This window comes from Melozone crissalis, unplaced genomic scaffold (genome assembly GCF_028551555.1).
Source record: "Melozone crissalis strain CALT ecotype California unplaced genomic scaffold, PUWL_Pcris_2 ptg000045l_1, whole genome shotgun sequence".
In the NCBI taxonomy this organism is placed as follows: domain Eukaryota; kingdom Metazoa; phylum Chordata; class Aves; order Passeriformes; family Passerellidae; genus Melozone; species Melozone crissalis.
Window position 1 is genome coordinate 10,834,712 of NW_026535823.1, and position 14,083 is coordinate 10,848,794.

The 14,083-nt window shown below is 37.0% G+C and overlaps 1 protein-coding gene across 1 annotated transcript in view; it reads right to left on the reverse strand.

Annotated features, from left to right (window-relative positions):
• KCNT2 (potassium sodium-activated channel subfamily T member 2) overlaps window positions 1-14,083 on the reverse strand; it is a 112,967-nt gene that overhangs the window by 13,961 nt on the left and 84,923 nt on the right. The window contains exons 20-25 of the mRNA XM_054285841.1: window positions 13,134-13,239; window positions 12,733-12,905; window positions 11,020-11,091; window positions 8,164-8,298; window positions 3,885-3,996; window positions 70-171 (exon numbers count right to left, since the gene is read on the reverse strand). Of these exons, the coding sequence (XP_054141816.1) occupies window positions 70-171; window positions 3,885-3,996; window positions 8,164-8,298; window positions 11,020-11,091; window positions 12,733-12,905; window positions 13,134-13,239 (700 nt within the window). The remainder of the gene's footprint in view (window positions 1-69; window positions 172-3,884; window positions 3,997-8,163; window positions 8,299-11,019; window positions 11,092-12,732; window positions 12,906-13,133; window positions 13,240-14,083) is intronic.

Sequence of the window (14,083 nt, forward strand, 5' to 3'; positions counted from 1 at the left end):
CATCTAGCAATTAAGCACAATAAAATGGATGGCAATACTTGTGTTAAGTCACATTACTGTTCATAGTACCTGATAAAGCAGTGTGTCCAACATGCTGATGCTGAAAACCCTGCCAGCAGCAAAGGGCAGTCGAAACATAAATGCCAGATTAGATCCCTTCTCCCGCTCTTTCTGTTAGGAATTAAAACACAGAAAACATTTTTAATGCTGGTTTTGGAAGGACTGTAACAAAAACATGGAATAGATATTATCTTGAAAGAAGTCAAAAGTGTAAAAGCCTTTTATTCTCAACATAGTTTCTTCCAAGAAGTATGCAGCATCTTTGTTCAACAGGTGCAGTTTTTCAGGTGGAAAGACATTGATCAGTGTATATGTTTCAGTCAACACATCTCAAACTGCATGGGCATATTCCACCCATTCAGTTTTAAAAAGATGGAGGATATCAGCTGTGCTTAGCTCTTGTTAACCTGCCCCAATTCCTTGGTGCTGACAGTGGACTGCCATGGTGGTCCAGGAAGTCTCTCAGGAACAGGAAACAGGGACAGGATCTGGTACAAAAGGGCAGGAATGGCACAGGGGTCAATCAGTGCCCTGGTGCTGCTTGCCACACCTTTTCTGGTACTGAGCAGGATGCCATTTGCCTTGTGGCCACCTGGACACAGCCTGGCTCAGGCTGACAACCAGCACCCCCATCCTTGAGCAGCTTCCCAGCCACTCTGCCCCATCCTGCAGTGCTGCAGAGGTGATAGTGACCCAAGGGCAGGACCTGGCCCTTGGCCTTGCTGAGCCTCATACAACTGGACCAGACTGGTTTCGTTTCCTTCCATCTCTTCTACAGCCTTGCTTTTCCTTTATTCTTGCTTCAAAGAGATCTGTGAGAAATATAATCCTATTTTCTAGGAAAGAACAAATAAATTTTCTGGTGTTGATATGGAACAACTTCCTAAAAACCTGTCAGTTCAACAGTCAAATTTGTGTGCTAATTGCTAGTACAATTTTAGAATTTATGTAAATTGTTAGAAATCTATGTGAAATAAGACAGGAATAATAAGAGGTACCAATCTCTTTTTGTAACTCATATGTCATTATTGGTTTTTATTACTTAATGTTAATTCAGATCTGCTTAATACCTGAATTATATTAAAGAAAAGAAAATGGAGATAGGAAACAGGAGGCCCCATCCTGAAGTTAAAAAAGCAGCCTGGCTGTGTGCAAATGACTGCAAATATACTGGGTCATCCCAGATAGATTTCTGCTCCCCTAATATCTGTGTGCTTATCCCTGTGAAAGATAAAAAATCACAGGATTGGGTTTGATCAAAAGATATAGGAACCTGTTATTATTTCAAAATGATCACTTACAGCTTTAGAATTTTTATCAGTAACACCTGCAATGTTTATTTGGAAAAAAACCATAGCAAACTGAAGTCTGAATCCTATCCAAAACACTACAAACCCTTTCTTTCAAGAAAGAGGGAGTGGTTACCTCAGTTTTCTTCTTATGCAAGACAAATGGAGAACACAGATGTCAAGTTTAGAGTGTGGGTGTTTTGTTTTTCCTCTCCTCTGTTGTATAAAGGCCACTGCTTTCTCCTATGTCAGTGCTGAGTTTACTGTCAGATTTATTTATCTCTAAAATAAGAAAAGTTGCAGCTGCAACAGCAGATGGACATCAGATTTGTGTATCTGTCTTCTGCAGCCCATTAGGTTGAAAAGCCAATTTTGCAAATGTGTTTCACTGCTACCTCAAGGCAACTTGCCTGATATTCTCAGTCTTTCTGAAAATGAGGCGCTTAACGCAGAAATAACAAGCAACTGTATGTCTGACTGCTTTAGGTAATTTTTACTGGAGTTTTTAATTGCCTTTCATCTTGCATGAGGGAGTTCTGAAAGATCAAATGAACTACAGCACCACCTGTGAAGTTCTCCCTGCAAATGTTAAGATGAAGTGACTGGGAAATATTAACAGCAGGCAACTGCAAGAGCAATGAAGAAAATATTCTTTCTTTAAGATAATTTATCTACCTCCGTTTCAGCAGAGCATAGTTTGGATAGGAAGTTTATTAAATGTTCAGCTTCCAACCTATCCTCACAACTTTTGCACAATAAATTAATAAGATAGTCAAGAAGTTAAAATATTTTTAAGTATTTCCAGAATATTTGCTTGAAAAATTAAGGAGCCTATGTAAAGAAAGAAAGAACTGAGATAAAAATCCTGGTTTCACTGCATTGAAGTAGACAGCCCACAGAGAATTCCAGAATCGGATTAAGGGAATATGTTAACAAATAATTTCAAATTGTACATTGTCAGTCATAGTACACCAAGACATTAAGCTTGGTTGAACACAGTGTTGAAGGTCCCAGCCAGCTGCTGGCCCTTGTTGCACTGAGAGAACTGGCAATGCAGATTCCAGCCAGTTGTAGCTTATCCTTCATGGATTTACCACGGAGGGAGGAACTGCAGGAGCCACAGGGGCAAACCTTAAAGGGTAGTGGAAGTGGCATTATCCCAGCAAAGCTGAGCCTCCTTCCTCAAACAGCTCCTCTCTAACTTTTGGCTGGTTTCCTCCAGAGCTCTCCATGGTCTCTGTCAGAACACCACCTAAACACAAGATCAAGCCTTCATGCTGCTACAGGTAAAGATAACAAGTCACTAAAGGCCACCCAGATATTTACATCTTGTGTAAATACGTACATATAAGTGTGATATTCGACCAAGTAAAATATTTACTTCCCATCCTTCTCCTGTCATCCACACAGGCTGAATTTTGGCAGCATTCAAGAAACTGGACTGGGAAGGTAAGTTTCTTTGGAAAGGCTCTTTTCATGAAGCATATATTAAAATTACCAACATAAATATTGTACAGTAAATAGTGAACTCCGAATTCCCCAAAATTTAGGAAATTTATGGCACACCTAGGAAATGGAAATTATATGTTAAATCTGTATGATGGTAATGATTTTGGCATGAATTCAAATTCACCAAGATATGTAAGATATCTGAGGTGCACCAGCTGGGAGGGTACATAGGGAAATCCAGCAATCATAGTGATTGATAGACTGATAGGGAAAAAGAAAAGAATGCAGTGAAGGATTTCTGCCCTTGAAGACTGTCACAGTGATATTATTTGTCTCTCACAAACTCAGAATATGGTGGGTAGGTCAGATCACTAGGGAAGATTTGTGAGAAAGAGGATTGTGCTTGAGCTTAGAGAGTTAAACAGATGCACAATATTACTTCCTGTGCTCCACCTGTTTTAAGTAACAGTATTTTGAACAAGCAGATTGGATTTATCTCCATACAGCCACAGCTCCACAATTTGAAAATGTCAAATATACATATAGACTATGAAGGTTTTTGCTAACATTTAAGTAGTGTCACTGTCCCTCTCATTCTGACAGAGAACAATTACTGTTGTCAAACTGTCCCATTAATGCCAATATCTCCCACAGATACACAAAAAAGTGTACAGAAGACACAATTATAGTGCCTTTAAAATGAAGAGGAATTAAAAAATACATTATAACAAAAGCTGTATGTTTTAAGCATTTAGTCAGTTAAAAGATGTTCCATGTTAATTGCCTGTGTCAGCCTCTTGAACAACAACATTAGCTCTAAATATTTAATTATCCAAAAATATTTCATTTTCCTTGAGCAAATTCCACCAGAGAGTTGGCTGATTAATATTACGTTGTAAAATGATTAAATCAAATCAAACTTTATTATTAAATGAGGGTAGAAATTTGAAAAAAATTATCTTTTGCAGTTGTTCTACAACCATAAATCACTGTTTCCATTTATTTTGAAATCTTTGTTACAAAATCAGAAAAAGTAATAAAAACATAACATTTAAACTGAGGGTAGGGGTGGGCAAATCTCCTTACCTTTTCCAATTTGGACAGAGCAAGAGAATAGCAGTCTTTGGCTCTGAACTGCATGAATCTCATGTTGGCTGGGTGAGTTAGCTCTGTGATAATGCTCAGGCTGGAGAACAACCTGCATTTTAAAAGAATGTCATGGTTATACTTCTAATTATAACAGTTCACAAATGTAAGGCTCTACACAAAGCTTCAGCTTGTGCTTGTGCCCGTGTTTTAAATGAAATCCCTGAACCTGTGGTGGGTCTGGGCCCAGGGAATTGCTGGTCCAACAACACATTCTCTGTAGAATTCACCAAGAAGCACACACTGAGCTCACAAAATACTTAAATGCCAGAAAAAAACCAACTTAATTTCATTATTTTTTATTTCATAGTTGGTACAATATCACAAATCTGAAGGAAACAACAAAAAATGCAAAACTTTAAAGCTTGTACTTAGTACCTGGTTGCTAAGGTACAGTCAAGTAAAGTACGACTGATTTATGTACCCTTTCCAGTTGATTCTTCTTTCTTGAGGTCTGTTTGTATGCTGTGACTACAGTCTGAGCAATATAGATGAAAATTGACACTTGTGGGAGTTGCTGAGAAAATGTATGTTTATGTATACTTATGTTCTCACTTTGAAATATTTACATATACAAAGTATTTATAACTTAACACCAATTCAGCCTTCCAGTAACTAAAAGCAGTGAAGAGAGCTCTACTGTGAACTGGCTCAATTACACAGATCTTCAAGCAGCAGACTCAAGAGCTCCTTCCTAGCACTCAGGGCTCCAAGAAACAGCTAGAAAATCATAGTTTACACAATTTATATACTAAACAAGTTGGAATAGAACAATATATTATTATTTAACTCTTTCCTCTACAGATTGTGTCAGAAAATGAGATGTGCATTTGTAGCCTCTTTTGCTGACCCTGGGGCTACTTATCTACACTTAGCAACAGGTAATTGTAATATTAATTACATCATTGATGTGGCTTCTGTCTCACTTTCCATGGAAGCAGCATTTGGTGAGGTAGTGTCAAATGGAATTCAGTGCACCCTTTTGCCAGTCTTGTCCTTTTCCCTCACTTTTGCAGGGAGAAACATCCCTGAAATGGCAATTCAAGCAAAGCCTGAATGTGGGGAAATGTATATCCAGACTGTCTGCCAATATGTGTTAATTCCACATTGTATTTGAAAACTAACACTACAGAATTCAGAGTTAGGAGTAATAGGAAATTAAAAGCTGATCTCATGATAAAATATACACAGCAGGAAAAAATGCAGGCAGCTATGTTTCTCTTAAAGATGGTTTCATGTCTTTCACTGAGATATGAAAGCTGATTTATATTAGGAAATCAGTTTAAAAACGGGTATTGGTAAAATATTTTACTTACGAGTGCCTTTTAGCTGAATTAGGGGAAGTTGCTCTCTAGGAAGTCAGGGACAGATTGCATTCAGCCTTTTAGCTGAATTAGGGGAAATTGCTCTCTAGGAAGTCAGGGACAGATTGCATCTTGTTCTGGGTGTAAGGCACACTGCCTGTCAGCTTTTAGTACTGGAAAGGTTCCTTCTGGGCAAAGATACATCTCCTCTAGCCCATTCTAGTAACAAAGGACTGATGGGGAAGAGAAAGCCCCCCCAGCCTGATGGGAGGCATGGCTTGCTACTGAACTCGTATTTGGAAATCAGACAAGCAAGGGAGACATGTAGTTCTTTCCCAAACCACAGTGACAAACCCAGAAAATCATGCAATGCCATCATAGCACCTCATTTGGTTTATCTCTAAATTGGTGATGACAGCTAGATACCAGCAAAACACTGACCTGTTATGTGTACTGCTGGCAATTGGCTTCCTGCAGGATTTGAAACAGCCTTGAAGAGGTTAACCATAAAACTTTATAGTGTACGGACCTACTGCCTGGAGAAATGTGCTGTTTTTCTGAGGAGGGCTCACACCTGTCTACAGGTGCTTGGCTTCCTGTTTAATTTTTAAAAGTGAAAAGCATCTTAAGGTGTAGTCCAAGACTATTAATTTCTCCTTTTATTTTTGAGCTGTGGTAACTCGTTCTTGGTCAGTGTGCCCATTTGAGTCACACTTCTGTACTCCAATGGCAGGTAAGTCAGTGCTGTGTCACCGTTTTAATTGGGATGGCACAGCTTGTAGCCCTAAAGGTGCTAATAATCCTGTCCTTATAAACAGTGCCTCTGCCTTCCAGGGTGGGGAGCGCACTCTCCTGGCAAAGCAGGATTGCTAATTTATGTCAATCGGGGAATAACTACACAACTGGTGTGTGAGAACTGCCAGCCCGGGCTGAAGAGCCTGGGTTACTGCAGCTCTGACATGGCTTTTCAGGCCTGAGTAACTCACACCAGGGGTGTTTAGATCAGCCTAAACCCTCTGAATGGTCTCACCTGCTGAGACCAAAGTGGAACCTTTGTCAATGCTGTGATATCATTGAAAACAGCATATTAAATCCAGGGGTTAAAATCCCCCTTTAACACTGCAGTTTGTGTCAAGGGCTCCTGCTCTCTACCATGTCCAGTCTTTTCTTCATTACTTTCTTATATTATTAGCTAGTCAATATATTTTTAAAGGTCATTTAGAAAAGTATTTACCTTCATGCAATGAAAATAATTTATTCTGTAGAACAGGTAAATACCACTTTTTTATGCCTCTTCCCAAAGCTTACTTATTTCTACAACTTCCACATAATATAAAAATGCAGTGAAATTATTATACGTCTCCTAGGGAAAAATACCAAACTAATTTATGCAATACACTATTTGTGAAAGTTTGCAAAATTTTATGAAAAAGTGTTGCTAAGTCTTAAACCAAGGTATTTTAACTTACTTTGATTGTAACTATGCAGTGTTAAAGTAATACTGACCCAGACATAGAGTTTATACACGAGTTAAAGCTGCCATCTAGTTGCAAACAATGTGCAAGACAACTGAAGGAGTGTACAGAAGCATCTAATGGCATACGTATCATATGTAATTTCTCTTTTACAAAGTAGAACACAGCTAGGGGAAAACCAATTTTACATGTTTACTTTTGATACAACTCCTTTTTCCATTTGGGAGTAAACTTTATTTCAGAAAAATTGATATATATGAAAAACCTTGGTGAGTGCCCTAGCACTGTATGGTTAGGAGCAGATCTGAGTGATGCCCGGATAAAGTTCAATTATAGCTTCAACCCAGATTTCATAGGTGTGAGTATGAATCACACACCTGTGCAAGTATCAGGTACCAATTCAGAAAGTGAAATGTTAGAAAAAGAGAGAATTAACGTTTCTTGTGCAATGCAGATTTTGCTTCCTTTGAGCACATGCAGAATTGCAAAGAGCATTTAACTGCATTCTCACAGAGCTGCATTTACAAGCTCCTTTGTATTTTAATGAGCTCAATTTTCTAAACCACTGGATTCAAACCACTTTACTATGCATCTCTCTCTGGTCTTTTGTGGAAGGTTTGACACAGAAAACAGGTAACTGCAATAAAACCAATATTGAATCATATTCAATTTCCTTCCAGGTCTTATTAGAATGAACACCAGGAAGTGCTAGGCTTAAACCCCAAATCAGGGAGGCATTTCATAGCTGACTGTGTTTTGTTTTGTGTGAGATTTTTTGGGTGTTTTTATTAGGAAAATAATATTTTTCTCAGCTCAAAGTAACATATTTTCTTCATATTCATTGAACCAAGATATTGAACACAAAGGCTTTAATTAGGAGAGTTGTCAAAAGGAACAGCAAATCTCATTTTCATCATAGACTCATCAGCCTGTTTACTAGACTGATCATATACTCTCATGACTCTTGCCCTGTTGCTGTCATATGTAATGTTGTATATCTGTGCCTAAAAACCTAACTTTTGTGCAAAAGTAAATGTGAACACTTACTACTAACTTCACAGTGCTTACCTCTCAGGATTAGAAGGATCTGCTTTTCATATGGGCTTTAGTATTATTGTGAATTTTCTTTTCTCAACTATCTTTGGTCCTAAGTCTTCAAGAGTAACTTTATTTTCCTTCCTGTAAATCTGATAGCTAACTTGTAAAATGATTATCTGGTTTTGAGACGCAAAGCATTTCATCTGAGCTTTCAGGAGAATACCTCAGGATTTTAAGTGAATTGCTAAGCAGGGTGGGAAAAAGTTTGTCCATGTAAGACACAAATTCATGCAAGGGAAAACTTAAATAGAATTAAAAAAAAAAAAAAAGCTCTTGGCACAAGAGGCATCAAGTATTTCGCAGTTAATGAGGATGTATAGACAGATTGCGAAAACGCTTTACCTGAAGAGGGTTTGAACATTGACAATAGTCTTGGCATCTGCCATGTAGTCTTCCTCAGCACTCATCGTGCTTTCCTTGTCCACCACCACCATGTTAGCTGCAAAGGTGACCCCACACCTTAATAAGTCATCTAGGCTTTTGTGAAGAGAAAGAGGGAGAAAGAAACAAACAACTTAAATATGGAACACCTGAAAGATTAGCCATGGGTTGGCATCTGCAGATCAGCTACATAACAGCTTCTAATATAATCAAGGATAACTTCTCAATTAATTGGTAGAATAGAATATAGAATCTACTTCAGTAGGTTGTTACAGTCCCTCTCTTTCGTTAATTATAAATTTATTTCAGTTTTTTTTTAAATAAGCCTTTAACAGTTACTTGGGAACACTTTGGCCCTACCCACTGCAACAACTTGCTCCATTGCAGTTACATCTGACAATAGAAAAACCCAAATAAATGCTCCTGATTGCTCATTCCCACAGTTTTATTTTGGTTTCGAAATGTTAATTAATTAGCTGGAGTGTTCTCAGGATGCTTTTAGGAGCAGCTGCAGAGCAGCAGAACTTTGTGCACAGCTGGACAATGTGTGAAGCCCAACCACAGAAAACACTCACAGACAGCTGAGTTACAGTTCTCATCATGCCTTGTAGCTTTGTCTCCAAAATGAAGCATGTTTCAGCTGTTTTAACAACATTTTCCACAGATCCTAAGCACCTTTTGACAAGTGTGGTGGGTTTTTTTAACAATTTATTTTGGAAGAATTTATACCATTATTTTTGAAACTGCAATATCACTGATGGTTGACTACAACAAAAGAAAAACTGATTTTATGTGATCTATGAACAACTGCAGTGCATAAGTCCAAACTTTTTTTCTAAGTAATTTGTATTTCTGCTTTTTCAGACTTTCAATTGATCCCTGAAAATAGCAGCATATTCTTAAATACCCAGATTTTCTGCATTTCAATGTTTTATAAGCTCAAAAGCTATTCTTATTTTAGCAGTTACATGTGGCTGGCTTGTGGAGAATTTGAAAAATGCTAATGTGGAAGTATTATAACTCTACTTCTCAGGTACCTCTAGCTAAAGGTTACTCAAGATTGACTAGAGTTCTACACAACTGTGAGATCTGTTCAGTTGCAGATCTCAAATCCTACCCAAGGACTGGGGGACAGGTACCTACTGCTTGACATATTTTGATGAAGTGAACTCTGCTATGAATTTTGGTAAAGATGGTTTTTTTGTGAGCCATCTACTTCTAACAAAAAAAGAATGGTAAATGAAAGTAATTTCTTTGGTGGTTTTCTCTCTGAGATGATGATACTTCATTGCTGGTTAACAAATGATAAATATTTGAGATACTTATAGATAGTAGGTGGCACTTTGAGAATGTATTTTATATTCCTTAATTAAGAAAGGAAAATATGTATATTTTACAATGTATTTCTTATCTACAGATGGTCAGATCTATTAATTGTACAAGATTTAAAAACATGGTGAGGAAAACACAAGGAATATATACGAACTATATTTTTACAAGTATTCTTATTAATGATAACAGATGTCAAAAAAACCATCTACGAACTACAGTTGCTTATTGCACCCAGAATTAAAGTGATTTTTGCATCAGAAAAGATGCAGAAGTTCATGCTGGTATTACTGTGAACTTCTGAATTCTGAATAATCACTTATTCCAAAGACTACATGCTTCATTTTTTAAAAAATGCATTTAATTCTGAAAGAACAACAAAACACCATTAGGGAGGGATTTGGCAATTTCCATTTTGAAATAAACTCAGTAAATTTAAACAGAGTTTAATTTTCTACATTAGTAGAACAGGTTAACATCTGAGTTATTAATTACTTTAAATACTTCGAGTATTTCCTCTTGAGTACACATTTTGATGCCATTTGAGTTTTGTCTTTTTCCTTTTATATCACCTTCTTACTAAAACTATCTCATGTTTCATTTCCAGGTTGAGAAAAAAAACAACAATTTAATTATTCTGCCATTGTGTAATAATTATAACTATTACATAATTAATAGTTAATAAAGTAGTAGATATTAATAACCTGTGACGCTTTTTGCTTTGTAGGAAAAAATGTAAATAACACTTCTGTGGGCTCTTTCTGAACCTCACAAGGACCCGGTATCACCAAGGTAAATCTATAACTGTGTCACTGTTATAAGCAGGAAATAAGCTTTTTGATTTCTACAGGGGGAAATTAACATTATGGGCTTGTAGCCTCAATTCAGTATGCACTATGTAGTGAAGCAGTTTTCTTTAAATTTACAATCTACACTAAGGAGTTTACTAAAATATTCATGAGTCCTTGCTCTTCTCTTGTTTCTGCCTGATTTTCACATTAAAGTTCTGTTGCTAAACCTATATCCATAAACATATATTAGCAGAGGTGAAGACAGAAATGTAGGAGTAAGTGATAATTTAAGTAGTGTAAGATGAAGACTTTTGGACACATTCAAGACTGTTTACATTCTGTAGCTGTCTTTACAAAACCTGAGTCAATGAATTCCAAGAAATTTTAACTCAGTACAGACTGACACTAGAATCAGGACTATGATCTGTTCATTTGTAGAAACATATGAACTTACCTAAATAAGTGTTAATCTTATGTTTTTGAACATGTTAACTTGTGCTCCCTGTCATGCTTTTCCCTGATGAGCTCCTTTATAAATCAGAAATGTGAAATCCCAAATTACAGCAGACAGACACAGACTATGCATGCAGAAAGCTCATCTCCAACTACACCACACACAGCAGAACATGCAATGACAATACACACACCAAACCACTGAGACTACAAAGGTAAGTTTGCTAACAGTTATTTCACCTACTTGTCGATAGAGCCCACCATGTAGTAAACCATTGGAAACCAACAGATTGCATCCAGAAAATGCATATCTGGCCTAAGCAGCAGATGGAATTACAAAATGAAACACAGTATCACAACAGCAGCATCTCTTCCAAAATATTTTAATCAACTGGTAGTTTGGGGTTTTTAAAAAAAAAAAAACCTTTCTTAAACTTTGGCATTATGATGTCAGTTAAAGCAGGAAATAGGTTTTCAGAAAGCTGTGAATCAACACTTTGTGATCATAAAGAATGATCAGAATTAACATGCTTATATTAGTAAATGCACCTCTAAAATCAGAAATGTTATGGCACAGGACAATTCCAAATGTAAGAACAAATGAGTAACGTCAAAGACACACTACCAAGTTATACTCTAATGGGTGTCTTAGGAGGACTTAAAATAAGCATCAACAATTCTTAATTAAAATGTAAAGTGGAAATCAAATCATCATTTGGGTTTTGTGACACCTACTGCTTTCAAGCCTACTCCCTTTCAGAGGAGTCACTGCAAACGCTGCATAGAGAGAGACAACAGTAAGGGTGCTGGTTTAATTAGCAAGCAGAGCTTTTACTTCACATTAATCAATCAAAAGTGTGTTCAGCTATTAAGTGTCAGAACAGCCCTGAAGTGTGTGAAGTTGGGCACTGAGCTGGCACTAGAGGGCCCCCTGTGCCCATGGCTTTGCTCTCACACTGTCAGTGGAAGTGATTTAGCCTCATTTAGGCTTCTCGATTTGTGTAATTCACTGTATGCCATAGTACCTACATAAAAACCTTCTGTTTTGCCAACACAGGTGACTAAGGAGCTGTCTGAGGGAAAGTGGGACACTTCACAGCAGGCCTTTGTAGAAAAAAATCACTTCAACTGCAACAGATCTACACAAATGGAAGTGTCAGCCCTGGAATCACAACCTACAAGACATTTTTGCTTTCTTAGCTTGTTCTACTATTCTGTGTACAGGTAACCTCCATTTCTGTGTCTTTCAAACTGTGATTTTAAGTAGCTGAGCTGTATACCAAAGTGTTGCAAAAAAAAACCCCAAAAACGCTAATTATTTATCAGATTATAAATGAACCAGTCTTGACATAAGCAAATTTCTCTGAAATATTAAAATCAAACAATGAGAAAAATTCCAGCAGTCACCAAGAGATATAAAAGTAACAATAATACTGCAGGTTTAAATTTTCATCCGTGGCTTTAAATAATTTTAGATAAAATGTGTCTGTGGGTGTCCTTTTGGCTTAAAGAACTGTTTATCTTTGAGTGTAGAGTTATTAAAAATATACCTAACTGGTCCAGGCCACTAAGTGCATTGTGTTAAGTAGGTTAGTGCTGTCATGTAGCTGTGAAACTGTTATACAGCTTGCTTTTTACAGTGTTTATTAAGCTATTTAATTTTAGCAGTAACATTCACATTTTTGGGGGTAATTTTTAGAAAAACTTAGCTGAAATATTGGCCATGAAGAATAAGAACATTTAAGTTTACTATGGCCATTAACAGTCAATAAAAGTTCAGTTTTGTATATGACAGTGAACATGCAGCATGATTTTTGTCACTAACTTTTCTCAAAGATAAGTGTGCCATAATGTTTTTGATTTTCAGCTGGCCATGTGAAAAGGGGTCATCTATTGAATAATGGTAAAATGAGTTTAAAACTTATCAGAAAGGGGAAAAAAAAAACATTTTCCTTACGGGTTATCCAGCAGTAATACAATGGGGTTTAGTTCTTTCTTTGGTCGGTAATAAGCTCTCAGTGGGACAATGAAGTTGTATAAGCCATTTCCAGCAGTTTCTGCTGCAACTATAATCAATTTGTTTTTGAATCCATAGGCTTTGGCATCTTCATAGTAGTTATGCTGGCATCCCTAAAATCAGAGTAAAAACAAGTTCAGTGGATGTGAATATTGTATCAGATGACCCAACAGAGACCTCGTTAGACATAAACACTTGGAGATGAAAAGGAGGAGAGAATATAGCATTATAGAAAATACTGCACAAACTTCATCTCTAAGGAGAAATCAGAATTTGGCTCTGCTCAGATGCAAGAGATAAATGAGAGTGCAGGATTATCCAGTAGCAGAAGCCCCCTTTACCTTATCTAGTCTTAGACAACAGAAGGGTACTTTTTCATGCAGAAGATGACAAAAGGTGGGAGAACTTCCAATATAAGGAGAGTAAGGAGGATAGCCTTTGGCATACCTAAAATAGAAAAAAAAACATTTTTCAGTATAGCAAATTACCAAACACAGCTGCCTACACAAGTGTTTTATGGGATGTTTATACATACGTCCAAGTTTTAGATCAAGCACACAAAATGAACTATGTTCAACAGAGGTCAGAAGAATGTATTTCTAAGCCAGTTCAACAGAACTTAGTGAAAGCTGCCATGCTTTTGGGGACTGAAGGAATTTTGCATGGGTTTTTGAAAATAGTTTGTTGTATCACAGTGTGCTGCCATAGTGTTTTGAACTGGAAACTTTTAAGTTAAAAAAGGAAGGAAAGAAAGCAGAAGTAACTGTACTTCTGCTCTTCCTTCTCCATTTTTTTTTCCAAACATTTACCAAGAATGAGTGAAGTCATTACCTTTTAGCTTTAATAATGTACTTTCAAAATGGCCGAAATAAATTCTAAATGGCAAACCCTCTTCCCGATGAGGTGAAATTTCTAATTGGCCTTAGTTTATTTTTTACGAGAGACCTTTTAAATCCTGCTGTTTCAATCTGCACATTTAAGATGACTTGTCCTATTAATTTTTTCTGTGGAGCTTGATAATCTTCCCTGGGGCTTCTCATGCTTGCCATTGGTGGAAATGGGAAACTCTGCTGGTTGAGGCACTGGTTTAAATTGTGTATTTCAGTTTTAACACCCCTGTCAGCAATCCCAATAAACATAATTGCTCATCTGCACAGCAAGATTGAATCTTCTGGGTTTATCTGAGTAATGCATCATTACTTTCAGTAACACGCTAACAAGCATTTGGAATTAGATGTGATAATTTTGTCCCGTACTGCTTTTTTGTCATTCCTGCATTTTGAAGTCGCAC